Here is a 27,631-nt window from a genome sequence, read left to right as displayed (position 1 = left end):
ATTACAAATCTGTTTAACTCTCTGGAGTCAGTCGATATATAAATATATTTAAAAAAAAATAAAAATCCTGGATAACACCTTTAAGTGAAATGTCACTTCTTTCCCGAGTGGTTCCCTAATGAGGTCAATGGTAACAGAGTTTTTATGGAGGGGATACCACGTTATCTGACACAGAAGTTAGAACAGTTTATGCATAGTAAACCATATGGATTATGCACATGTGAATATGTACTTAAAATTAACCCAGTGTTAATGTTCCACTAGCCTCCTAAGTAAGCTATGCTGTCAGTAACTGATCAAGGTGGATCAGACTGTCAGCACACCCATCAATCTTAGAAGAAAGGAGCAACAGTGCTAACTTAGCCCTTAACCCCTTAAGGACCAGGGTTTTTTCCCGGTTTTGCACTTTTGTTTTTTCCTCCTTACCTTTAAAAAATCATAACCCTTTCAATTTTGCACCTAAAAATCCTTATGATTGCTTATTTTTTGCGCCACCAATTCTACATTGTAATGACATCAGTCATTTTACCAAAAAATCTACGGCGAAACGGGAAAAAAAATCATTGTGAGACAAAATTGAAAAAAAAAATGCCATTTTGTAACTTTTGGGGGTTTCTGTTTCTACGCAGTAAATTTTTCGGTAAAAAATGACATATTCTCATTATTCTGTAGGTCCATACGATTAAAATGATACCCTACTTATGTAGGTTTGATTTTGTCGCACTTCTGAAAAAAATCATAACTACATGCAGGAAAATGTATACGTTTAAAATTGTCATCTTGTGACCCCTCTATAACTTTTTTATTTTTCCGCGTATGGGGCGTATGAGGGCTTATTTTTTGCGCCGTGATCTGAAGTTTTTATCGGTACCATTTTTACATTGATCAAACTTGTTGATCGCTTTTTATTCATTTTTTCATGATATAAAAAGTGACCAAAAATACGCTATTTTGGACTTTGGAATTTTTTTGCGCATACGCCATTGACCATGCGGTTTAATTAACAATATATTTTTATAATTCGGACATTTCCGCACGCGGCGATACCATATACGTTTATTTTTATTTACACTGGGTTTTTTTTTTAAATGGGAAAAGGGGGGTGATTCAAACTTTTATTAGGGAAGGGGTTAAATGATGTTTATTCACTTTTTTTTTTCACTTTTTTTTTGCAGTGTTATAGCTCCCATAGGGACCTATAACACTGCACACACTGATCTTTTACATTGATCACTGGTTTCTCATAGGAAACCAGTGATCGATGATTCTGCCGCATGACTGCTCATACCTGGATCTCAGGCACTGAGCAGTCATTCGGCAAGGTAGGAGACCCTCCTAGTGTCTAACAGCTGTTCAGGATGCGGCGGTCCCGAACAGCTCCCTGAGCTAACCGGCATGGTTTCACTTTCACTTTAGACGCAGCGTTCAACTTTGAACGCCACGTCTAAAGGGTTAATAGCGTGCGGCACCGCGATCACTGCCGCGCGCTATTAGCCACAGGTCCCGGCCTCTAACAACCGGGTTATAGAAAGGGAAAGGACTCAGGACGTACCTGTACGTCCTTGATCCTTAAGGGGTTAAAAGGGGTACTCCGGTAAAAACATGTTTTTTTTTTGTTTTGTTTTTATCAACTGGTGCCAGAAAGTTAAACAGATTTGTAAATTACTTCTATGTAAAAATCGTAATCCTTCCAGTACTTATCAGCTGCTGTATACTACAGAGGAAGTTGTATAGCTCTTTTCAGTCTGACCACAGCAATGATGGTTGGCCTACAAGAGGTTTCTCCCATCTGCACACAGGTACTTTAGAGCTCAGCTAGAATGACCATTGGGTGCTTGGTCACTTTTCTTAGCAAGGGCCTTCTCCCTAGATTACTTTGGGGTGGTCAGCTCTAGGTTCCAAAAAAATCTTTGTTATTCCAAACGACTTCCATTTAAGAATTTTGAAGGTCAATGTTCTCTTGGGAACTTTCTGTGCAACAACGATTTTTGTACCCTTCTCCAGATCTCTGCCTCCATACCACCACTTCTCTGAGCTCTACAGGCTTGGTTGTTGCTCTGATATGCATTGTTAGTTATGAGTCCTTAATTATACACAGGTATATGAATTTACCACAGGTGACCCCAACCAATGTGAAGAAACATCTCAGATGATCAAGAGAAATGGGATGCCCCGGAGCTAAATCTCAAGTGTCATCGCAAAGGGTCTGAATACTTATGTCCATGTGAAGTTTTAGTTTTTCCTTTTTAATAAATTTACAAAAATGTCTAAAATTCTGTTTTCATTTTGTCATTATCGGGTATTAGTTGCAGCCTGAAGGGGGTAACCAAAATGTTTTTGTTTTTTTAATTTTAGCTCAAGGCCGCAAGATAAAATGTGAAACGTTGGAAAGCTTTCCGAATGCATCGTAGGTCTTTTGTCAATGCTCTAACTTTAACATTGTCTAAAAAAAATAAAAAAGTGCCTCTTACCGGTCAGTCTGTAATACATTCACCAGATGGTCCATAGCCTGAGTGCCCACTTCAAGACGGTATTTCTGCCCACAGAAAGGGAAAATACATAAGGAGACAAATGTAGACAGATGTGCTGCAATGTGAGAATCCACCACTGTAATATGTTAACATTTATCTAAACCAACACTATTCATCCTCTAAGTGTAAAACAAACCTTGGACAAGGACTTAAGAGCTCGTACGGCATCTCTTCTGTCATCTAGTAAGGTTGAAGAGGCAACTCTGTCACAAAGCTTTTGGATCTGGAAGGAAGAGGGAAATGTGTAACAGGCTTAGAAAACAAAAAATAAATAATTGTTTAACCCCTTCCCGCAGAATCGCTTATATAAACATCAGGTTATGCAGCTAGATCACGCATCCTTCACTGCTGCTTCAAGGAGTTTCAAAACTCCAACTCCCAGCATGCCCAGACAGCCTCTGGCTGTCCGGGCATGCTGGGAGTTGTAGTTTTGCAACATCTGGAGGGCCACAGTTTGGAGACCACTGTGCAGTGGTCTCCAATCTGTGCTCTTCCAGGTGTTGCAAAACTACAACTCTCAGCATGCCCAGACAGTCCAGGCATGCCGAGAGTTGTAGTTCTGTAACATCTGGCCCTTCAGATGTTGCCGAACTACAACTCCCAGCATTCCTGGACATTCTGGGTATGCTTGGAGTTGAAGTTTTGCCAACCCGGGAATGTTTCCCAACCCGTGTGCCTCCAGCTGTTGCAAAACTAAAACTTCCAGCATGCACTGACAGACCATGCATGCTGGGAATTGTAGTTTTGCCACAGCCGGAGGCACTCAGGTTGGGAAACACTGAGTTAAGTAACAAACTCTCAGTGTTTTCCAACCAGTGTGCCTCCAGGTGTTCCATAACTACAACCCCCAGCATGCACAGACAGCCAAAGTGCATGTTGGAAGTTTTAGTAATATGCCTCCAGTTGTTGCCCTTCTGCTGTCATTGCATGCTGAGAGTTGTAGTTTTGCAACAGCTGGAGATTCCCCCCCCAACGAGTTTCTCACTGCAAGTTTGAAATGCAGCAAATTTTCCGCTGCAGCTCAAACTCCCAGCGGGAAACTCGCTGTGAAGCCTGTTCGTGCGAATGTACCCTAATAAACACTACACAAAAAGGAGATTTTTTAACACTTACAGTAAAATCTCTTTCTCGAAGGATCCATTGGGGGACACAGACAGTGGGTGTATCTTGCTGTCTCTAGGAGGTGTGACACTATGGTGATAAAAAAAAGTCAGCTCCTCCCGGCAGGATACACCCGCCTTCAGGCTCTGAGCTAGTCAGTTTAAGTTCCAGAGCAATAGGAGGAGACCAATAGGTCAAGGAAAAACCCCAAACTGTCCGAGAATCAGGAGAAAAAACACAACTGAACACACCCTCGGACAGAGGACCAAGGAAAAACCCAAAAAGGGCGGGAGCTGTGTCCCCCAATGGATCCTTCAAGAAAGAGATTTTACGGTAAGTGTTAAAAAAAATCTCCTTTTTCACAGACAGTGGGACGTACCAAAGCCGTCCCTTGGGTGGGCAGATAAGTAATCAGGCAGACGGCCGATCCACTGCCACCTGCAACACTTTACGCCCCAGACTAGCATCAGCCGATGCGAAAGTATGAACCCGGTAAAACCTCGAGAAAGTGTGCAAAGACGACCAGGTAGCCGCCTTGCAAATCTGCAATTCTATTCTGGAGAGCCCAGGATGCCCCAACAGAACGTGTGGAATGAGCCACAACCCTGAAAGGAGGAATCTTCCCCTTACAGCGATAGGCTTCCGAAATGGCGGACCGAATCCACCTAGAAATGGTGGCCTTGGAAGCAGGTTGTCCCATGCGATGACCTTCCGTAAGGACGAAAAAGGAATCACACTGACGAAACGAAGAAGTGATGGAGAGATAAGACCGAACAGCCGAAACCACGTCCAGCTTGTGCAGTAAGCGCTCCTTAGGATGAGAAGGAGCCGGACAAGATGACGGGAGGACAATATCCTCTGAGATGAAAAGCCGAGACCACGTTAGGTAAAAAGGAAGGGTCTGGCCGGAAAACAACCTTGTCCTGGTGGATCACCAGAAACGGAGAACGGCAGGAAAGGGCTGCCCATTCAGACACCCTCCGGATGGAGGTGATAGCCACCAGAAACGCCACTTTCCAAGAAAGGAGGCGGAGAGACACCTCTCTAAGGGGCTCAAAGGGTGCACCCTGGAGGGCACGCAGAACCAAATTCAAGTCCCAAGGAGGAGAGGGTGACAGATAAGGAGGAACAGCGTGCGCCACTCCTTGCAGGAAGGTCCGGACATGAGGATTAGAAGCCAGGGGCCGCTGGAAAAGAACAGGAGAGAAAAAAGGAGAGAAGACGGGGACAGAGAAGGTCACCGGGGAGAAGTCCTGTGCTTCACACCAACGAAAATAAGACCTTCAAGTACGGTGGTAAATCCTTGCGGAGGAGGGCTTACGAGCCTTGAACATGGTGCGAATGACTTGGGAAGAGAACCCGCGGGCCCTCAAAACTGCAGTCTCAACCGCCACGCCGTCAAATGCAGTGACTGTAAATTGGGGTGGCAAAGAGGACTCTCTCAGGGTCCTCTTTGCACCCCAATTTACAGGTCCGGACGGAGCGGAAGGTGCAGTGGAGTGTCGTCCAGGAGCCTGACTACGTAGGCGTACCACGACCTTCGGGGCCAATCTGGAGCTACCAGAATGGCGGGGACGTCCTCTGCCTTGAGCTTCCTCAGCACCCTGGGAAGGAGTGGAAGAGGAGGAAACAGATAGGGTAGGGCAAACCCCGCCCAAGGAATCACTAGGGCGTCCACGGCCAGAGCCTGAGAGGTCCACGTCCGGAATGCCCCAGAGGTCACAGAGTTGCACGAAGACCTCTGGATGTGGAGACCACTCGCCGGGGTCGGGTGAGGACCGACTGAGGAAGTCCGTTTCCCAGATGAGCACCCCCGGGATGTGAATCGCCGAAATCTTGAATGGCCGGAACCTTGCTCTCCGCCCAGGAGAGAATCTTGGTCACCTCGGCCATGGCTGCCGAGCTGCGAGTGCCGCCCTGACGATTTATGTATGCCACGGCCGTGGCATTGTCCGACTGAACGCGGACAGGACGGGACTGAAGATGGGACTCTCAATGGAGAAAACAAAGAAGAATCACCCGTAATTCCAATATGTTTATCGGAAGAAGGGTCTCCTGGGGAGACCAGAGTCCCTGAACCGTCCAATCCCTGAACACGCCGCCCCAGCCCGACAGGCTGGCATCCGTTGTAACAACCTGCCAGTGAAGGGGAAGAAACGACCACCCTAGGAGAAGAAGGGGGGAGCGGAGCCACCAGAGCAGAGACTGATGGACCCTGCGAGGGAGAACAATCTGACGAACGAGGGACAGAGGAGACCTGTTCCATCGGGAGAGAATCGCCAGTTGAAGGGGGCGGTAATGAAACTGGGCAAAAGGTACGGCCTCCATAGTTGGACCATCCGACCGAGGACTTCCATACAAGTGCGGATGGAGACTGATAACTGGGTCTGAAAGAAGCGGACCCCCGAACGGACCGCCAGACGTTTGTCCGGCGGAAGACGAATTCGGGCGGAGGCCGTATCGAAGTGAAGTCCCAGGAAGGTTAGAGACTGGGTAGGACGGAGGACTGACTTGCCCTGGTTGACCATCCACCCGACACGAGTCAGAGTGTGGAAAGTGACGTCCAGATTCTCCAGAGTCTGGGCTCTGGTTGGAGTCTTGATGAGAAGGTCGTCCAGATAGGGTATCACAGAGATTCCCCTCGACCGTAACAGGCCCATCACCGGCGCAAGGACCTTTGTAAAAACCAGAGGAGCCGTGGCTAGACCGAAGGGGAGGGCTACAAATTGAAAGTGCCCCTCCGGGACCGCAAAGCGGAGGTACCGATGATGGCCTGGAAATATTGGCACATGGAGGTAGGCATCCTTGATGTTCACCGATGAAAGGAACTCCACTTGTTCCAGGGACGCCACCACCGAACGGAGAGATTCCATTTGGAAGTGGCGGATGAGAAGATGATGGTTGAGATGCTTGAGGTCCAAAATTGGGCGCACAGAGCCGTCCTTCTTGGGGACCACAAAAAGATTTGAATGGAAACCCCGAAACCGTTCTCCTAGAGGAACAGGAACAATAACCCCCTGGAGAAGCAGAGACTGGAGAGCCGCTCGAAACTGCTTCGCCAGAGGAGGAGACCGGGGGGCCCGGGAGCGAAAAAAGCGATCCCTCGGAAGGGATGCAAATTCGGTCCGGTAACCGTTGGACACCACGTCCCTGACCCAAGAGTCTTGAATGTGAGAGGTCCAAATGTCTCCAAAAAGTAAGAGACGACCTCCCACCCGAGAAGAAACCGCGGGTGGGGGCCTCACTTCATGCAGAAGTGGGCTTGCGGTTGCCTGATTTGGGCGCAAAACGGCCGGACCGGTTGGAGTTCGACTTCCAAGACAGGCGAGCCCGGAACGAGGGAGCATTCTTGTCCCGCAAGGGTGCCTGTCCGGGCCCTTTGTTGGAGCCAGAGGTCCGAAAGGACCAAAAGGAGAAGGACCTCCTTTGGGAAGTAGGGCGAGTCTTATTTTGAGGTAACAAGGAACTCTTACCGCCCGTTGCCTCGGAGATAATCTCATCAAGGCGTTTGCCAAAAAGACGGCCACCCGTAAAGGGAAGCTCAGTGAGAGACCTTTTGGAAGCAGCATCCGCATTCCAAGCTTTAAGCCACATAGAGCGGCGGAGAGCCGCTAGGTGACCCACAGCAAAGGCAGAACAACGGGCTGCCTGCATGGAAGCTGCGCACAGAAAATCCCCAGCTTTAGAGCATTGGAGAGCCAGAGCAGAGAGATCCTCCGGGGGGGATCCCGCTAAGATATCCTGATGGAGCTTTTGGCACCACCAGGCCCTTGGACACCCATGTCGAGGCGAAGATGGGAAGAAGAGAAGAGCCAGCTACTTCAGTGGCAAACTTCGCTAAGGATTCTACCTTCTTGTCCGTGGGATCCTTGAAGGCAGCGGCATCTGCCAGAGGCAGTGTAGTCGCCTTAGAGATCCGGGAAATTGGTGGATCCACTGAGGGAGGGGAAACCACCTTAGTGACAAAGACCTTGTCAAATGGATAATGTTCTTGAATTGTCTTGATTCCTGGGAACCTCTTGTCTGGATGTTTCCATGCGGTTTCCAGAATGTCGCCAAAGTCAGCGTGAGAGCTGAACTTTTGAGGTGTTGGCTTAGCACGATGAAAGGATACTCCTGGATTGACATCCGAAGATCCTGGGTCCTCTAAGTGAAACCCAGGCTGGTGGAGCGGCTGAATCCACCGGGACTGAAGGGGCAACAGGGGGTACCAGGGGGTCTGGGGGAGCAGTGGAGCAGGCAGGGCAAGTGGGCTCAGCAGAGCCAGACATCTTGGTATTACAGTGCTTACAGAGATAGTAAGTCACTGAAATTCCAGGTCTCTGTTTAGAGGAAGGAACCGCTCTGGGTACGGACATAATGTGGGAGATAGAACTTTCTCACCCTAGTCTGTATCCCATCAGCTGCAGTGAGAAAACTCGCTCTGTGCAGCTAGAGAGAGTGAAACAGGCCAGCCAATAGGAAGAGAGGGGCGTGCCTGAAGCAAGGCACTAAGTAACTGACCCCTTCCTACTGAAAATCGCGCCCACGTCGCTGATTGGAGGCTGCTTCGTACCTCTGAGCGCTTCCAGACCTGTGGGCGGAGCTACATACCGGCCGGAGAGAACTGTCATGGCGCCCGCTCCTTGTCCTGAGCGCACCTGTCGGCCGCTTGTGCGCTCGGGGGAATAGAGCGGGCGGCCAAACGCCGGCAGAGACTGCCGGAGGAAAGAAAGTAAGCCGACGCAAAAGAGCCCGGCCCATAGCAGCGCAGCGGCTGTCAGCCGTGTATAAGGTTGCCGGCAAAGTGAAAGTAAGCCGGCGCTGAGAGCGCCCGGCCCGGGACAGCGCCGCGACTGACAGCTGCATATAAGGCGCTGTGGATTAAGTAACACCAAGTACACACACGCACACACACGCACACACATAAGTGAGGTGCCAGGAATAAGGCGCTGTGGACGTAGTCGCACCAAGCACACACACACACACACACACACATAAGTGAAGTGCCCCATATAAGATGTCCCTTCAGGTGCCACTGCTCCCCCAAAATAAAGTGCAGCCCCTGTAAGCCAGCCCCAAAACCTGAAGGTGGGCCAAAACAGGGGGTCTCCAGAGGTTGCAATTACGTACCTATGGAGAAAAAGGGGAAAGTACTTACCTCAGTCAGAAGAACTTACCTAATGGAGTCTTCAGTGAGGTCTTCAGTCAGCTTTAACTACCTGCATCACGCCTGGCTGCTATACGCGAGCGAGGTGAGCAGGGAAATAGGGGAACTGGACCCATGAGGTGCCAACCCAAGCGCTGACCGCGCTAGGGGGGGTTAACAGCGCATATACGCAATGTCTGTGCCCCCTTACTCGCAATGGGGAAACGGGGAACCACAGTCCCTGAGTCCCCACCTGAAAACAGAAAAGAAAAGGAATAAAAAACTAACACGTCCCTAACTAGGAAAACAAAAAAATCTGAAGACCTGGTCTGGAGAAATCCAGACCACGTCCACCTACTTCAGACACTAAGCTTAAACTGACTAGCTCAGAGCCTGAAGGCGGGTGTATCCTGCCGGGAGGAGCTGACTTTTTTATCACCATAGTGTCACACCTCCTAGAGACAGCAAGATACACCCACTGTCTGTGTCCCTCAATGGAGCCGATAGAGAAATAAAGGGTAAAACAATACATTTACACATACCCCTAAACAGCACCTACCACCCCCCCACCCCAATAAAAATGAAAAACATCTGGTATGGCACTGTTACCAAAACGCAGCCTCCAGCTGTTGCAAAACAACAACTCCCAGTATTGCCGGACAGCTATTGACTGTCCAGGCATGCTGGGAGTTTTGCAACAGCTGGAGGCACCCTATTTGGGAATCACTGGCATGGAATACCCCTATGTCCACCCCTATGCAAATCCCTAATTTAGGCCTCAAATTAGAGCCATGTCATATTTCAAGGCAAAAGTTTAGGGCCACATATGGGGTTTTTCTGTACTGGGGAGAAATTGTCTAAAATTTTGGGGGGCTCTTTCTCCTTTTACCCCTTATGAAAAGGTAAAGTTGGGGTCTACACCAGTCTGTTATTGTAAAAATGTTTTATTTTTTACAGTAACTTGCTGTGTTGCCCCATACCTTTTCATTTTCACAAGAAGTAAAAGGAAAAAAAGACCCCCAAAATTTGTAACGCAATTTCTGCTGAGTACGGAAATACCCCATATGTGGGCATAAAATGCTCTGCAGGCGCACAACAAGGCTCAGAAGTGAGAGTGCACCATGTACATTTGAGGTGATTTGCACAGGGGTGGCTGATCGTTACAGCGGTTCTGACATAAACACAAGAAAAAAAAAAAACCACCCACATGTGACTCCATTTTGCAAACTACACCCCTTAAGCAACGTAACAAGGTGTATAGTGAGCCTTAACTACCCACAGGGGGGGAAAAAATGCATTTTAGGGGCAAAAATTAAATTTACACATCCGACTTTAACGAAAAGTCGTCAAACACCTGTGGGGTGTTAAGGCCCCTTGTTATGTGCCTTGAAGGGTGTAGTTTCCAAAATAGTATGCCATTTGTTTTTTTTTTGGGCTGTTCTGGCACCATAGGGGCTTCCTAAATGTGACATGCCCCCCAAAAACCATTTCAGCTAAATTCACTCTCCAAAATCCCATTGTCGCTCCTTCGCTTCTGAGCCTTCTATTGCACCCGCCGAACATTTGACATACACATATGAGGTATTTCCTTACTCGAGAGAAATTGGATTACACATTTTGGGGGGCATTTTTTCCTTTTACCCCTTGTAAAAAAATCAAAAACTGGGTCTACAAGAACGTTAGTGTAAAAAAATGGAGATTTAGAATTTTCTCCTTCACTTTGCTGCTATTCATGTGAAACACCTAAAGGGTTAAACATTCTGAATATCATTTTGTATAATTTGAGGGGTGCAATTTTTATAATGGGGCCATTTATGGGGTATTTCTAATAAGAAGACCCCTCAAATCCACTTCAAAACTGAACTGGTCCCTGAAAAATTCCGATTTTGAAAATGTTATGAAAAATTAGAAAATTGCTGCTGAACTTTGAAGCCCTCTGATGTCTTCCAAAAGTAAAAACATGTCAACTTTATGATGCCAACATAAAGTAGACATTAGGGATGTAAGAAAAAAAAAATCGATTATCGCAATTTTTCACTTGCCGATACTGAATCGATTCAAAATATTTTTGAATCGATTCTTTTAGTGATGTGGAATTTGTATCTCCTGACGCCCGGAACAGCATGTCCCGGGCATCAGGAGATACAAGTTCCACATTTTGTCAGCCGGATCTGACGCGGCGTCGCTCTGGGTGTATGGAGCGGGCTCCGACTCGTGCCCGCTCCATACTCTGCGGTCCCCGGCTGATTTCAGTAGCCGGGGGCCGCTAATGCATCACCGCCGCTAATATCCAGCATGCGGTGCTCTGCAGTCTGTATGGAGCGGGCTCCCGACTCGTGCCCGCTCCATACTCTGCAGCCCCCGGCTGTTCTCTCGGCTGGCTATTAACCCTTTAGATCGCCGCTGTCATAGCTGACAGCGGCGTCTAAAGGGATCTGTGAATGCTCCCTGGTGGGCTAGTTGGGTGGATCGCCCCCCCCCCCGCAGTGCGATCGCGGGCAGGCGATCCACTGTGGAGGTAGCCGGAGTGCTTACCTCTGCTTCCCTTCTCTCGGTGGCTCTGTCATTGATAGATCCTGGCTGGACCAGGCTCTATCAATGGAGTTCAATAGAACTCTATTCATCTGTCTGAGGAATCTAATGATTCCTAAAAGACTAATAAAGTGTATAAAAAAATAAAATTAAAATAAAGTTTTAATAAAAGTGTAAAATACATTGTTTTTTAGACAGAATCTGGATATATCGCGATGTATCGTCACCTAGACGGTATTGCGATATATCGAATCGCCACACTGGTATCGCGATTCGAATCGAATCGCCAAATTATTGGCGATTCACACCCCTAGTAGACATATTGCATTTGTGAATCAATATATAATTTATTTTGAATGTCTATTTTCCTTACAAGCAGAGAGCTTCAAAGATAGAAAAATGCTTAATTTTCTAATTTTTCATGAAATTTTGGAAATTTTTGCCAAGAAATTATGCAAGTATCGACAAAAATTTACCACTATGATAAAGTAGAATATGTCACAAAAAACAATCTCGGAATCAAATTCACAAGTAAAAGCATCCCAGAGTTATTAATGCTTAAATAGGCACTGTCAGATACAAAAACCTTTGATATGTTGTAAAGCATGTATAACCAATAGTGTTGGGCGCGAATATTCGCATTTGGAATTTTTATTGCGAATATCGCAAATTCGCAAATATATTCGACATTGCGAATATTTGTTTTTCCTCATATGCGCATATATGTGAATATTCGCATATTCCTTCTTTTCACTTGTGGGCCAGTTAGAATGATGCAAATACACTTGTCAGAGGTAATTAACAACATCCCTAGCAACCAATAGTAAAGCTGCCCACCCCCTCACTGTTTTCTTCCTCGAATACGCGAATATGCAAATATTCACATATGCGAATATAACAAATACGCAAAATTCGCAAATATAGGACGAATATTTGTCTATATATTCGCAAAATATCGCAAATTCGAATATGGCCAATGCCGCTCATCACTAATAACCAATAGGTTTTGCAATTGCTTTCATTAGAAAATTTCCAGTATTTTATACTGAAAAAGCCAGTCAAACAACTGCCCCCCCTGCCCCCCCCCCCGCCTGCTTGGACACATACTAGTCCTGCTGTGTCCATGCATCATCACCTATGTCATGGACACACTTCCTTGACTGACAGCTGTGAGCGCAGGGCTCACTGCTGGAGGAACAATCCTCCCACTGTCAGCTTGTGTCCCGCTATTGTCAGTGAGGACATGCTGGGAGTTGTAGTTTTGCTAATGCTAAGGGAGATGTGAGCAGACAGCATACTGAGGGAGGGGGTGGAGACCTGCACAGTGAGGCCACGCCCCCTCCCTTTGAGAGGAATTCAGATTAGTGAGCTAAATTAAAAGTGTGATACAAAAAATAATAAAGGTGCTAGATACATAGAAATTAGATATTGAGTGATATATTAAAAAACATGTTTTTTTTTGTTGGATCTGACGGGTACGCTTTAAAGTGACAGTGGTCAAATATGCAAAAAATGCTCTGGTCCTTAAAGGGGTACTCCGCCCCTAGACATCTTATCCCTATCATGTCAGATCGCAGGGGTCCCGCCGCTGGGGAACCCCAGGATCGCCGCTGCAGCGCCCTGCTATCATTACTGCACAGAGCAAGTTCGCTCTGCGCGTAATGACGGGCAATACAGAGGCTGGAGCATGGTGACGTCACGGTTCCGCCCCTCGTGACGTCACGGCCGGACCCCTCAATACAAGTCTATGGGAGGGGGCATGGCGGTCGTCATGATGTCGCGCTGCTCCGTCCCCTGTATCGCCCGTCATTACGCACAGAGCGAACTCGCTGTTCAGCAATGATAGTGCGGTACCGCAGCGGCGATCTCGGGGGTCCCCAGCAGTGGGACCCCGGCGATCTAACATCTTATCCCCTATCCTTTGATAGGGGATAAGATGTCTAGGGGCGGAGTACCCCTTTAAGGTCAAAATTGGCTTGGTCCTTAAGGGGTTAAAATCAATCAATAAATACCGAATGATTACCAGGAAAGACAAATGTCCATAAATAAGATATTTTTTATTTGTGTTAATGCCTGCACACTAAATTAGAAAAACCTAAAAAAAAAAAAAAAAAAAAAAAAAAAAAAATCTATACAATATAGTACAATATACAAATATAATCGGAAAAATATTCAAGGTGGAACTGGTAGACCCAATTGAAAGTTACCGCAACTGCCCAGTAAGCTCTCCAGATAGTGATCTGAATAATCACCAATGTGCCCTAAAGTTTGCAAACAGAGAGATGGATTCAATGTCATGGCGCCAATTATGACAAGCAAAAATGTTATTCTCTCTTATGCCTCCTAGAAATGTATGAATAAATTGACAACTGGGTAATGCCATTCTTCTGCTCAAAAGATATGCAACTACGCAGTCTGATATCAGTAATGACTGGACAGTGACAATGTAGGTATATGCCTTCTCATGGAAATACATTGGCCCAGATTTATTAAACTGTATGAGAGGAAAAATAGAGGGATTTCCCCACAGGAGCCAATCACAGCTCAGCTAACGAGCTCTGGTAAAGTGAAAGCTGAGCTGTGATTGGTTGCTGTGGAAAAATCACTCCAGTTTATCGATAAATATTAGTGGAAAAAAAATGGAGAAATGGCTCAACATCTCAAGCTTGCCATTACTCCTTTTTGATTTATAACAATGAGGGGGAGATTTAATGTAGTGTTTGTCATCCATGCATACTGCTGATCCATTCAATGGGGGAGATTTATCAAACTGTGTCAGAGAAAAATAGAGTGATTTCCCCACAGGAACCAATCACAGCTCAGCTATCAAGTTCTGGTAAAGTGAAAGCTGAGCTGTGATTGGTTGCTGAGGGGAAATCGCACAGTTTGATGAATCTCCCCCATTGTGTATGGGGCCGACACAACAACTGAGCACTTTACTTGGCTGTCTCTGTCAGTCCCATACACATTTAAAGGAACAGCAGTGTGCATGCTTGTCACCACACTATGCAGACTCCTGCTCGCCACTCATGGATGGAGGGGTCAGGACCCATGTTCTAGTCACAGATCCCAGACATATATTACATAGCCTGTGGGTATGTGATAAATGTCCATTGTGAGAAACCCCCTTTAACTAGACAAGACTCCTTTTAAAAGGGGTACTCCTATGAAAAACTTTTTTTTTTTTTTTTTTTATCATCATCAACTGGTGCCAGAAAGTTAAACAGATTTGTAAATTACCTCCATAAAAAAAAATCTTAATTCCTCCAGTACTTACTAGCTGCTGAATACTACAGAAATTCTTTTCTTTTTGGAACACAGAGCTCTCTGCTGACATCACAAGCACAGTGCTCTCTGCTGACATCTCTGTCCATTATAAGAACTGTCCAGAGTAGGAGAAAATCCCCATAGCAAACATATGCTGCTCTGGACATTTCCTAAAATGGACAGAGATGTGAGCAGAGAGCACTGTGGTCATGATGTCAGCATAGAATTCTGTTCGAAAAAGAAAATAAATTCCTCTGTAGTATTCTAAGCACATAATAAGTACTGGAAGTACTATTCTAAGCAGTAATAAGTACTGGCACCAGTTGATTTAAAATAAAATAAATGTTTTCCACCGAAGTACCTCTTTAACTAGACAAGACTGTGTGCAAACCCCCCTCTCTCACGTTGGCTTTGCTTTTTTTTTTTTTTTTTTTAAATCATGTTCCAGACTATGCTATTCTACCAGCCAAGATACTGTCTTAAAGGGGTACTCCAGTGGAAACTTTTTTTTTATTTTTTATTAACTGGTGCCAGAAGGTTATTTTATATATCAACTGGCTCCAGAAAGTTAAACAGATTTGTAAATTACTTCCATTAAAAAATCTTAATCCTTCCAGTACTTATGAGCTTCTGAAGTTAAGGTTGTTCTTTTAAGTGCTCTCTGATGACACGTGTCTCTGGAATCGCCCAGTTTAGAAGCAAATCCCCATAGCAAACCTATTCTAAACTGAGCGGTTCCCGAGACACGTGTCATCAGAGAGCACTTAGACAGAAGAGAACAACCTTAACTTCAGAAGCTCATAAGTACTGAAAGGATTAAGATTTTTTAATAGAAGTAATTTACAAATCTGTTTAACTTTCTGGAGCCAGTTGATATATATAAAAACGTTTTTTCCTGGATAACCCCTTTAAACAGATTTGTAAATGACTTCTATTGATAAATCTTAATCCTTCCAGTACTTATTAGCGATTGTATACTAAAGAGGAAATTCTTTTCTTTTTGGATTTCTTTTCAGTCTGACCACAGTGCTCTCTGCTGACACCTCTGTCCATGTCAGGAACTGTCCAGAGCAGGAGAAAATCCCCATAGCGAACATATGCTGCTCTGGACAGTTCCTAAAATGGACAGAGGTGTCAGCAGAGAACACTGCGGTCGTGACAGAAAAGAAATCCAAAAAGAAAAGAATTTCCTTTGTAGTATACAGCCACTAATAAGTACTGGAAGGATTAAGATTTTTTAATAGAAGTAATTTACAAACCTGTTTAACTTTCTGGCACCAGTTGATTAAAAAAAATAAAAAATAAAATAATGTCTTCCAGGGGAGTACCCCTTTAATTTCTTAGAGGCTACATGATGCCACCTAACACAGGTTGTCCATATTAGAAAATTCCTTCTGGAATTATTAGGGAACTGTTCTTATTATTTTTCTTCAGAAATGGAACAGTATATTGGGAATATACCCCCTGGCATGTCCTATATAGACATCTCATCTCATTGAAAGCCAACTGTAATACTACAGACAGTATGACTGGCAGAGAATAGCTTTGGCGGGCAGCATTCTTGTGAACAGAAAGAACAGCTCAGCGCATCACATAGTGATGGGTATTTTCTGTAAGCCTCTATGAGCTCTTCTGTACAAACTATCGCCCGTCAGCTCAGACCAGTGTTTCCCAACCAGGGTGCTTCCAGCTGTTGCAAAACAACAACTCCCAGCATGCCCGGACAGCCGTTGGCTGTCCGGGCATGCTGGGAGTTGTCGTTTTGCAACAGCTGGAGGCACCCTAGTTGGGAAACACTGTGTCAGACTGACAACACACTCTCACACCCTACATGTCACCTTGAGCTGCTTCCACCTTTACCACTGCAAGACCATGAAGTTTTATATTATTTGTATTTATTTCATACTTAGGGGTAAGTTCACATCTAATTTAACAGCATGTTTATTTACCACGTGAGATTCTACGTCCTACAAAAACTGTATACAGTTAGAAATGGCAGAACATAGGGGGGAATTTATCAATTCTCGTTATGCCGGGCTAGTTTAACCCCTTAATGACCAAGCCCATTTTCACCTTAAGGACCAGGCCAAATTTTATTTTTGCGTTTTCGTTTTTTCCTCCTCGCCTTCTAAAATCCATAACTCTTATTTTTCCATCTACTGACCCATATAAGGGCTTGTTTTTTGCGTGACCAATTGTACTTTGTAATGAAATCTCTCATTTTACCATAAAATGTACAGCGAACCCAAAAAAAAATAAAAAATTTAGGGAGGAAATTTAAATGAAAACCACAATTCTGCACATTTTGGAGGGTTTTGTTTTCACACTGTACACTTTACGGTAAAAATGACATGTGATCTTTATTCTGTGGGTCAATACGATTAAAATGATACCCATGGCTAGATACTTTTATATTTTTGTACCGCTTAAAAAAAAAAATCTAAAATTTTTTGTACAAAATCAGTAATCTAAAATCGCCCTATTTTGACCACCTATAACTTTTTCATTTTTCCGCATATAGGGTGGTATGAGGGCTAATTTTTTGCGCCGTCATCTGTACTTTTTGTAGATACCACATTTGCATATATAAAACTTTTAGATCATTTTTTATAAAAAATGTTTTAAATAAAATGTGACAAAAAAGAAGCATTTTTGGACTTTTTAAATTTTTTACGTTTACGCCATTCACCACACGGGATCATTAACATTATATTTTGATAGTTCGGACATTTACGCACGCAGCGATACCAAATATGTTTATGCTTTTTGGGGGTAAAATGGGAAAAACTGACAATTTTCATTTTTATTGGGGAAGGGAATTTTTCACTTTTTTTTACTTTTAATTTTAAAATTTTTCAACTTTTTTTAATTAATTTTTTTTATTTTTATTTTTTTTTACACTTTTTATGTCCCCATAGGGGACTATCTATAGCAATCCTTTGATTGCTAATACTGTGCAGTGCTATGTATAGGACAAAGCACTGCTCAGTATTATCGGTGATCTTCTGCTCTGGTCCACTCGATCGCAGACCTGAGCAGAAGACCCCGGGAGATGGAGGGAGCTAGGTAAGGGGACCTCCGACCACCATGCTGGATGACCGGATCCCTGCGGCAGCGCTGCGGGCGATCTGGTGATCCAAGTGCCGCAATCTGTATTGATCACGGCATCGGAGGGGTTAATGGCGGACATCCGCGGGATCGCGGATGTCGGCCATTACGGGCGGGTCCCCAGCTGCTGCTAGCCTTCCGATGCTCGCGGTCATACACAGGACGTAAATGTACGTCCTGGTGCAGGAAGTTCCGCCAAACCAGGACGTACATTTACGTCCGTGGTCGTTAAGGGGTTAAAGAGTTACTCCGGTGGAAAACTTTTTTTTTTTTTTTTTTACCCCTTAAGGACCCAGCCATTTTACACCTTAGGACCCGGCCATTTTTTGCACATCTGACCACTGTCACTTTAAACATTAATAACTCTGGAATGCTTTTAGTTATCAATCTGATCCCGAGACTGTTTTTTCGTGACATATTCTACTTTAACTTAGTGGTAAAAATTTTTGGTAACTTGCATCCTTTCTTGGTGAAAAATCCCAAAATTTGATGAAAAATTTGAAAATTTTGCATTTTTCTAACTTTGAAGCTCTCTGCTTGTAATGAAAATGGATATTCCAAATATTATTTTATTTTATTCACATATACAATATGTCTACTTTATATTTGCATCATAAAGTTGACATGTTTTTACTTTTGGAAGACACCAGAGGGCTTCAAAGTTCAGCAGCAATTTTCCAATTTTTCACAAAATTTCCAAAATCACAATTTTTCAGGGACCAGTTCAGGTTTGAAGTGGATTTGAAGGGTCTTCATCTTAGAAATACCCCACAAATGACCCCATTATAAAAACTGCACCCCCCAAAATATTCAAAATGACATTCAGACAGCATTTTAACCCTTTAGGTGTTTCACAGGAATAGAAGCAAAGTGAAGGAGAAAATTCACAATTTCCATTTTTTACACTCGCATGTTCTTGTAGACCCAATTTTTGAATTTTTACAAGGGGTAAAAGGAGAAAATGTATACTTATATTTGTAGCCCAATTTCTCTCGACTAAGCACATACCTCATATGTCTATGTAAAGTGTTCGGCGGGCGCAGTAGAGGGCTCAGAAGGGAAGAAGCGACAAGGGGATTTTGGAGCGTACGTTTTTCTGAAATGGTTTTTGGGGGGCATGTTGCATTTAGGAAGCCCCTATGGTGCCAGAACAGCAAAAAAAAAACACATGGCATACCATTTTGGAAACTAGACCCCTTGAGGAACGTAACAAGGAATAAAGTGAGCCTTAATACCCCACAGGTGTTTCACGACTTTTGCATATGTAAAAAATTAAAAAAAAAATTTCAATAAAATGTGTGCTTCTCCCCAAATTTCACATTTTTGCAAGGGTTAATAGCAGAAAATAGCCCCCAAAATTTGTAACCCCATCTCTTCTGAGTATGGAGGTACCCCATAAGTTGACATGAAGTGCACTATGGGCGAACTACAATGCTCAGAAGAGAAGGAGTCATATTTGGCTTTTTGAGAGCAAATTTTGCTCGTGGGCATGTCGCATTTAGGAAGCCCCTATGGTGCCAGGACAACAAAAAATACCCACATGCCATACCATTTTGGAAACTAGACCCCTTGAGGAACGTAACAAGAAATAAAGTGAGCCTTAATACCCCACAGGGGTTTCACGACTTTTGCATACGTAAAAAAAAATAAAAAATTTTCACTAAAATGTGTGTTTCCCCCCCAAATTTCACATTTTTGCAAGGGTTAATAGCAGAAAATACCCCCCAAAATTTGTAACCCCATCTCTTCCGAGTATGGAGGTACCCCATAAGTTGACCTGAAGCGCACTACGGGCAAACTACAATGCTCAGAAGAGAAGGAGTCATATTTGGCTTTTTGAGAGCAAATTTTGCTCGGGGGGCATGTCGCATTTAGGAAGCCCCTATGGTGCCAGGACAGCAAAATAACACCCACATGGCATACCATTTTGGAAACTAGACCCCTTGAGGAACGTAACAAGGGGTACAGTGAGCATTTACCCCCCACTGGTGTCTGTCAGATCTTTGGAACAGTGGGCTGTACAAAATTTTTAATTTGCGCAGCCCACTGTTCCAAAGATCTGTCAGACACCAGTGGTGTGTAAATTCTCACTGCACCCCTAATTACATTCCGTGAGGGGTGTAGTTTCCGAAATGGGGTCACATGTGGGGTTTTTTTTTTTTTTTGCGTTTGTCAAAACCGCTGTAACAAACAGCCACCCCTGTGCAAATCACCTCAAATGTACATGGCGCACTCTCCCTTCTGAGCCTTGTTGTGCGCCCCCAGAGCACTTTGCGCCCACATATGGGGTATCTCCGTAGTCGGGAGAAGTTGCATTACAAATTTTGGGGGGCTTTTTTCCCTTTTACCTCTTGTCAAAATGAAAAGTATAGGACAACACCAGCATGTTAGTGTAAAAAATGTATTTTTTTACACTAACATGCTGGTGTAGAACACAATTTCACCTTTTCATAAGGGGTGAAAGGAGAAAAAGCCCCCCAAAATTTGTTAGGCAATTTCTGCCGAGTACGGCGATACCCCATATGTGACCCTAAACTGTTGCCTTGAAATACGACAGGGCTCCAAAGTGAGAGCGCCATGCGCATTTGAGGCCTGAATTAGGGATTTGCATAGGGGTGGACATATGGGGATTCTACGCCAGTGATTCCCAAACAGGGTGCCTCCAGCTGTTGCAAAACTCCCAGCATGCTTGGAAAGTCAACGGCTGTCCGGCAATACTGGGAGTTGTTGTTTTGCAACAGCTGGAGGCTCCATTTTGAAAACAGTGGCGTACCAGACGTTTTTCATTTTTATTGGGGAGGGGAGGGGGGCTGTGTAGGGGTATGTGTATATGTACTGTTTTTTACTTTTTATTTTATTTTGTGTTAGTGTAGTGTAGTGTTTTTAGGGTACAGTCACACGGGCGGGGGGGTTACAGCGATTTTCCCGCTGCGAGTTTGAGCTGCCGCGCAAAATTAGCTGCATCGCAAACTGCAGCCTGATACTCGCTGTAAGCCCCCTGCCCATGTGAATGTATCCTGTACATTCACAGGGGGGGGGGGGCCTCCAGCTGTTGCAAAACTACAACTCCCAGCATGCACAGTCTATCAGTGCATGCTGGTAGTTATAGTTTTGCAACAGCTGGAGGCACACGGGTTGGGAAACACTGAGTTAGGAAACAGACAATGTTTCCCAACCAGTGTGCCTCCAGTTGTTGCAAAACCACAACTACCAAACATTCTCAGACAAGCTGGGAGTAGTAGTTCGGCAACATCTTTAGAGCCAGATGTTGCCGAACTACAACTCCCAGCATGCTTGGAGTTGTAGTTTGCAACATCTGGAGGACTACAGTTTGCAGACCACTAATACAGTGGTTCCCAATCTGTGCCCTTCCAGATGTTGCAAAACTACAACTCCCAGTATGCCAAAACTGTCCAGGCATGCTGGGAGTTGTAGTTCTGCAACATCTGAAGGGCCAGATGTTACAGAACTACAACTCCCAGCATGCCTGGACAGTAAGGGCATGCTGAGAATGTGTAGTTTTGCAACATCTGGAAGGACACAGTGGTCTCCAAACTGTGGACCTCCAGATGTTGCAAAACTGCAACTCCCAGCATGCCCAGGCGCCAAGGGCTGTCTGGGCATGCTGGGAGTTGTAGTTTACAGGGTCCTATTACAGCAATGCATGTCGCTTTACGGCGACGTGCATTGCTGTAAAGGGCCCGACCGCGGCTGAAGATCTACTCACCTGTCGCCGCCGCCATCTTCATCGCCGGGATCCGGGTCTTCAGGGACGAGGTAAGTACCGGGGCCAGTCCCCAGCACTCCCCCGTCCCCCGCCGCGTTCTCCGGTCTTCCTCCCGTCCTCTCCGGACTTTCATGGGCCGGGCAGGACGGGAGGAAGTAACCGCCCCCCCTCCTGCGATTGGTCGGTTAACTAACCGACAGATCGCAGGGAATAGGAGGAGGTGGCAGGCTTGCCACCTCGCTCCTATACATTAGCATGGTCCTGGCTGTCTGTGACAGCCGGGATCATGCGAAATTACCGGGCGGTCGGGTCCCAGAGACCCGATCAGCCCGGTATCGCCGCAGATCGCAAGGGCGATTTCCCTTGCGATTTGCGGCGATCGCCGACATGGGGGGCATACATGGCCCCCCTCGGCGTTTGCCCTGGATCCCTGCTGAAGGATTTCAGCAGGGATCCGCTTCCGATCTCCGCCGGGTGAGCGGCGGAGACCAGGAAAAGACATGACGTATGCATACGTCATGGGTCCTTAAGACCCAGGGTGTGAAGACGTATGCATACGTCATGGGTCCTGAAGAGGTTAAACAACTGGTGGCAGAAAGTTAAACAGATTTGTAATTTACTTCTATTAAAAATTCCTTCCAGTACTTATTAGCGGCTGTATGCTACAGAGGAAATTCTTTTCTTTTTGGATTTATTTTCTGTCACGACCGCAGTGCTCATTCTCTGCTGACACCTCTGTCCACGTCAGGAACTGTCCAGAGCAGCATATGTTTGCCATTGGGATTTTCTCCTGCTGTGGACAGTTCCTGACATGGACAGAGGTGTCAGCAGAGAGCACTGTGGTCGTGACAGAATAGAAATCCAAAAAGAAAATAATTTTCTCTGTAGTATACAGCTGCTAATAAGTACTGGAAGGTTTAAGATTTTTTAGTAGAAGTAATTTACAAATCTGTTTAATTTTCTGGCACCAGTTTTCGGCCTCTAACAACAGCAGGGACCCGTGGCTAATAGCGTGTGGCACTGATCTCGGCACTGAAGCTATTAACCCTTTAGACGCGGCGTTCAAAGTTGAACGCCGCATCTAAAGTGAAAGTAAACGAATGCTGGTTAGCTCAGGGGGCTGTTCGGGATAGCCGCGGCGAAATCGCGGCATCCCGAACCGCTGTAGGACATCAGGAGGGTCCCTTACCTTGCCTCCTGGTGTCCGATCGCTGAATGACTGCTCAGTGCCTGAGATCCAGAGATTTCCTATGAAAAACCATTGATCAATGTAAAAGATCAGTGTGTGCAGTGTTATAGCCCCCTATGGGAGCTATAACACTGCAAAAAAAAAAAAAAAAAGTTAATAAAGATCATTTAACCCCTTCCCTAATAAACGTTTGGATCACCCCCCTTTTCCCAATAAAAAAAAAAAAGTGTAAATAAAAATAAACATATGTGATATCGCCGCGTGCGGAAATGTCCCAATTATAAAAATATATCGTTCATTAAACCGCAGGGTCAATGGCGTATGCGCAAAAAAATTCCAAAGTCCAAAATAGCGTATTTTTGGTCACTTTTTATATCAATCATGAAAGAATGAATAAAAAACAATCAAAAAGTCCAATCAATACAAAGATGGTACCGCTAAAAACTTCAGATTATGGCGTAAAAAATTAGCCCTCATACCGCCCCATGCGTGTAAAAATAATAAAAAGTTATAGGGGTCAGAAGATGACAATTTTAAAACGTATAAATTTTCCTGCATGTACCGTACTGGCGTATAACACGCACCCCCATTTAAATAGGGAAATTTAAGTAAAAAAAAAATACATATAAGATAACTGACAGACTAAATGCCATATCATCCCTCTAACTTTGATTTCGCCTGAACTTCAGTTTTTGTCCCCCCTTCCAGTGCCACATAATTCCTCCCCTTTTATCAGCCCGTGTGCCACATTTACACCCATCCCCCCCTTACCCTCTCATCATTCCCCCACCCCCTTCTCATCATGCCCCCCTCTCAGAATCCCCTTCCCCCCGCTGTTTTTTTATATATATTTTTTTTTCCCCGTCTTCCTTATCTAGCCGCGCTCGGCAGGCCAGGTCCGGTGTCGGGTCTTGCGGGCTGCGTTCAGTGAAGCAGGATGAGTGATGTCCTCTGCCGGGTGCACTGCATCAGGGACCTCACTCATCATTCGCTGAAGCCGCCGCTGGTCAGCGTGGCCGCAGCGCCGGCTGCTTGTATAACTTCAGAAGCCCAACCGCAGCCACCTTAGAATAGTCACAGCGGCAGCAGCACTGAATGATGAGTGACGTCCCTGATTCTGTGCAGCGGAGCTAGCAGAGGACATCACTCATCCTGCTTCACTGACCGCAGCCCGCAAGACCCGACAGCGGACCTGGCCTGCCGAGCGCGGCTAGGTAAGGAAGATAAGAAAAAATCAGTACAATAAAAAGCAGGGGGGGGAAGTCAAATATAAAACAAAGTGGGAGCCACGCGCTGGTCACTGATTTAAAGATTTTTTTGCCTTGAATTTAAGTTTTAAAAGTGCGTGTTATACGCCGATAAATACGGTAGTTATGATTTTTTCCAAAAGTATGACAAAGTCAAACCTATATAAGTAGGATATCATTTTAACCGTGTGGACCTACAGAATAATGATAAGGTGTCATTCTTACCGAAAAATGTACTGCGTAGAAACGGAAGCCCCCAAAAGTTACAAAATGGCGTTTTTCCTTCAATTTTGTCGCAGAATAATTTTTTTTTCAATTACGCCGTCGATTTATGGGTAAAATGACTGATGTCATTACAAAGTAGAATTGGTGGCGCAAAAAATAAGCCATAATATGGATTTTTAGGTGCAAAATTGAAAGGGTTATGATTTTTAAAAGGTAAGGAGGAAAAAACGAAAGTGCAAAAACGGAAAAACCCTCTGTCCCCAAAGGGTTAAAGACTAGTTTATTTGTGGTGATTTTCACACCTTTGCGTCAAATTTACCAACTCAGCGCAAATTTGGCATGTCCTGACAGGCAATAAATAGCCTGGGAAGACCTGGGGGTCCTTGTAAAGACCCCCAACTGCCCAGGTAACATGTAGCACCCCGCGATCGTTGCAGGATGCTACAGGAGAGAGACAGAGGGAGCTCCCTCTCTCTGTCAAAACTCCTTATAGCTCACGGTCGCTTCCGAACCCGGCTGTAAGGGTTAAACTGCCAGGACCCGTCAGTGCGGCATGCCCCCGCCCCCCCCCGACCACGCTGCGGGGTGCCGCAGGGGAAACAGAGGGAGGGGCTGTAAGGGTTAAATTGCTGGGACTGAAGTTTACTTACTGTGTGTTACAGCAGAGTCCCTGCCGCATTCTTGTGGGTGCACTAGGCAGCACCCACGAGAACCATGGATGTGTATACTCGTCCTGGTGCGGGAACGTGCATTCTGTCTGGACATGTACACACGTCCATGGTCGTTAAGGTGTTAATAATTGGCTCAATTTTCCAATGTATACTAAAAATATTATATAATAATATAAATGGTGTCAGAATGAATGTAAACAAAGCCTTAAATTGAAGACGTCGCGCCCCCTTCCCATAGACTTTCGTTGAGGGGGCGGGCGTGACGTCACGAGGGGCGGCCCTGAACACGGAAGCTTGCACGCAGCGTTCAGAACAATAAACTTCCGGACGCTGGGGAGCGGAGCTTCCGAAGCAGGGCAGCGGAGTACCCCTTTAAGGCCTTTACACTTGTCCAGCATCAAACAGATTTGTAAGTTACTTCTATTAAAAAATCTTAATCCTTCCAATAGTTATTAGCTTCTGAAGTTGAGTTGCTGTTTTCTGTCTAACTGCTCTCTGATGACTCACGTCCCGGGAGCTGTGCAGTTCCTATGGGGATATTTTCCCATCATGCACAGCTCCCGGGACGTGACATCATCATTGAGCAGTTAGACAGAAAACTTCAGAAGCTAATAACTATTGGAAGGATTAAGATTTTTTAATAGAAGTAATTTACAAATCTGTTTAACTTTCCGGAGCCAGTTGATACATATAAAAAAAAGGTTTTGCCTGGAATACCCCTTTAAGTTTGGATGCCAGATGATTGGACTCGCTGTACCGGCATTGGACAGGGCAACGCATCTTGCTGCATTCCCCTGTCCGGCGCCCAGAAACACTGGATGCAAAACAACTGATGCATGTTATCAGTTGTGGCATCAGTTGCGTTAAAATTTAGGCTGGGTTTCCGTATGCCGGACTCCAGACATATGTAATCCTAGCCTAGAAGTCAAAAGGGTCTGATGATGTGTGTCATGCAGGGGACCATCTGGCCTAGTTTATTGCTAATAAACAGAACCTGTAAGGGTGGGTTCACACCACGTTTTTGCAATACAGTTTTGCATCAGGTTTTTGATTTTTTTTTAAACGGATTCCTCAAATTTTTATCTGTATACGGTTGAAAACCGTATACGGTTTGAAAAATTATGTCCGTTTGCATCCGTTTTTTCAAGAAGTTTTGAACTTTTCACTCCATTATGAATAAAGTTTTACTTGTTTGATTGAAATTCCAAGAAAAAAAAAAACAGAGCAAAGCCAAAAACCATACGGTGAAAACTGGATGTAACTGTACGCACATACAGTTCCTATTGACTCCCATGTTAAAAAAAAAAAAAAACTATACGGTTTAATACAGTTTTTCACCCGGACCAAAAACCGTGGTAGACCACGGTTTTCTGTCCGGAAAAAAAGTAAAAAACCGTATGGTTCGAAAACCGGAGACAACCGTATACATTATGGTGCATACAGTTTTGAATGGGAAGTCTAGGGGCACGGTTTTCTGTACGGTTGCATACGTTTTTTTTTTATGAAACTGTATGCCGAAACCGTATAGTAAAATCGTGGTGTGAACACACCCTAACAGAGGCCTAGAACCTAGCATAAAGGAGAACAATGTGGAAGATTTATCAAAACCTGTCCAGAGGAAATGTTGCCGAGTTGCCCATAGCAACCAATCGGATCGCTTCTTTCCTTTTTAAAGGGTACCTTTCATCAAAAAAACTTTTGATATATTATAGATTAATGTATGCAGAATAACTGTCCAATAGCATGTTATTAAAAAAATATGCTTCGTTCAATTTTCCACTTTGAAAAATGACCACTAGGGGTCTCCCTACCAGTCCTTTTTTTTTTTTTTTTTTTTATAGATTTCAGACTCATGCAGGAGTCCTAAATCTCAGACTGCAGCCGGGACACAGTCAAACTCAGCACTGCTCACTGCCAGGGAGCAGTGTTGAGCTTGTCTGTGTCCCAGCAGCAGTCTGAGAAGGACTGGTAGGGAGACCCCTAGTGGTCATTTTTTCAAAGTGGAAAATTATATAGAAAGAAGCATATTTTTTAATAACATGCTATTGGAAAGTTATTCTGCATACATTAATCTATAATATATCAAAAGTTTTTTTGATGAAAGGTACCCTTAACAAAGCCTCTGCAAAATGAAAGAAGCGATCTGATTGGCGGCAACTTTTCCTCTGGACAGGTTTTGATAAATCCCTTTTTGAAGGGCCAGATCAGTGGTCTCCAAACTGCGGCCCTCCAGATGTTGCAAAACTACAACTCCCAGCATGCCCGGACAGCCGTTGGCTGTCCGGGCATGCTGGGAGTTGTAGTTTTGCCACATCTGGAGGGCCGCAGTTTGGAGACCACTGGGCCAGATGATCACTAAAGGGCTTGTCTCAAGAAGCAAGGGTGGACAATCCATTTAAAGGACATCTTCAGTTATAGAAAAAGTCTCAAGCTACAATGAAGAGTACTACAGAAGGGCCACAGTAATGCCAGTCAGTGTCCTGTCTTCACCGTCCCGGGACCATGCAGACCAGGGCAGGAATGGTGTGGTACTCTGTGGACTTCACAGAGGATTCCTATACCTGGAGATGCCCTGTAGTAGTAGGTAAAGCAATGTTACTGTGGGAGAGGAACACACAATTATCCCTTGGGTTGCAATCACTTTTAGCATTAGTTCCTTTAAAGGGGTATTCTGCCCATAGACATCTTGGGGGAGATTTATCTAAACCTGTCCAGAGGATAAGTTGCCCATTTTCCCAAAGCAACCAATCAGCTTTCTTCTTTTATTTTTTAAGAGACCTCTGAAAAATGAAAAAAGTGATCTGATTGGTTACTATGGGCAACTTTTCCTTTGCACAGGTTTTGATAACTCTTCCCCCCCTATCCAAAGGATGGGGGATAAGATGTCTGATCGCAGATGTCTGCA

At 44.9% G+C, this 27,631-nt stretch overlaps 1 protein-coding gene across 6 annotated transcripts in view; it reads right to left on the bottom strand.

The window, feature by feature from the left end:
• Positions 1-27,631, bottom strand: part of USO1 (USO1 vesicle transport factor) — a 182,426-nt gene that overhangs the window by 52,200 nt on the left and 102,595 nt on the right. For all 6 annotated transcript variants that reach the window (XM_056568252.1, XM_056568242.1, XM_056568257.1 and 3 more), the window contains 2 exons: positions 2,668-2,754; positions 2,472-2,536 (listed from right to left, as the gene is read on the bottom strand). In XM_056568252.1, coding sequence (XP_056424227.1) covers positions 2,472-2,536; positions 2,668-2,754 — 152 coding nt within the window. The remainder of the gene's footprint in view (positions 1-2,471; positions 2,537-2,667; positions 2,755-27,631) is intronic.

Source organism: Hyla sarda, chromosome 1 (genome assembly GCF_029499605.1).
Source record: "Hyla sarda isolate aHylSar1 chromosome 1, aHylSar1.hap1, whole genome shotgun sequence".
In the NCBI taxonomy this organism is placed as follows: domain Eukaryota; kingdom Metazoa; phylum Chordata; class Amphibia; order Anura; family Hylidae; genus Hyla; species Hyla sarda.
This window is presented reverse-complemented; position numbering and strand designations above follow the sequence as displayed.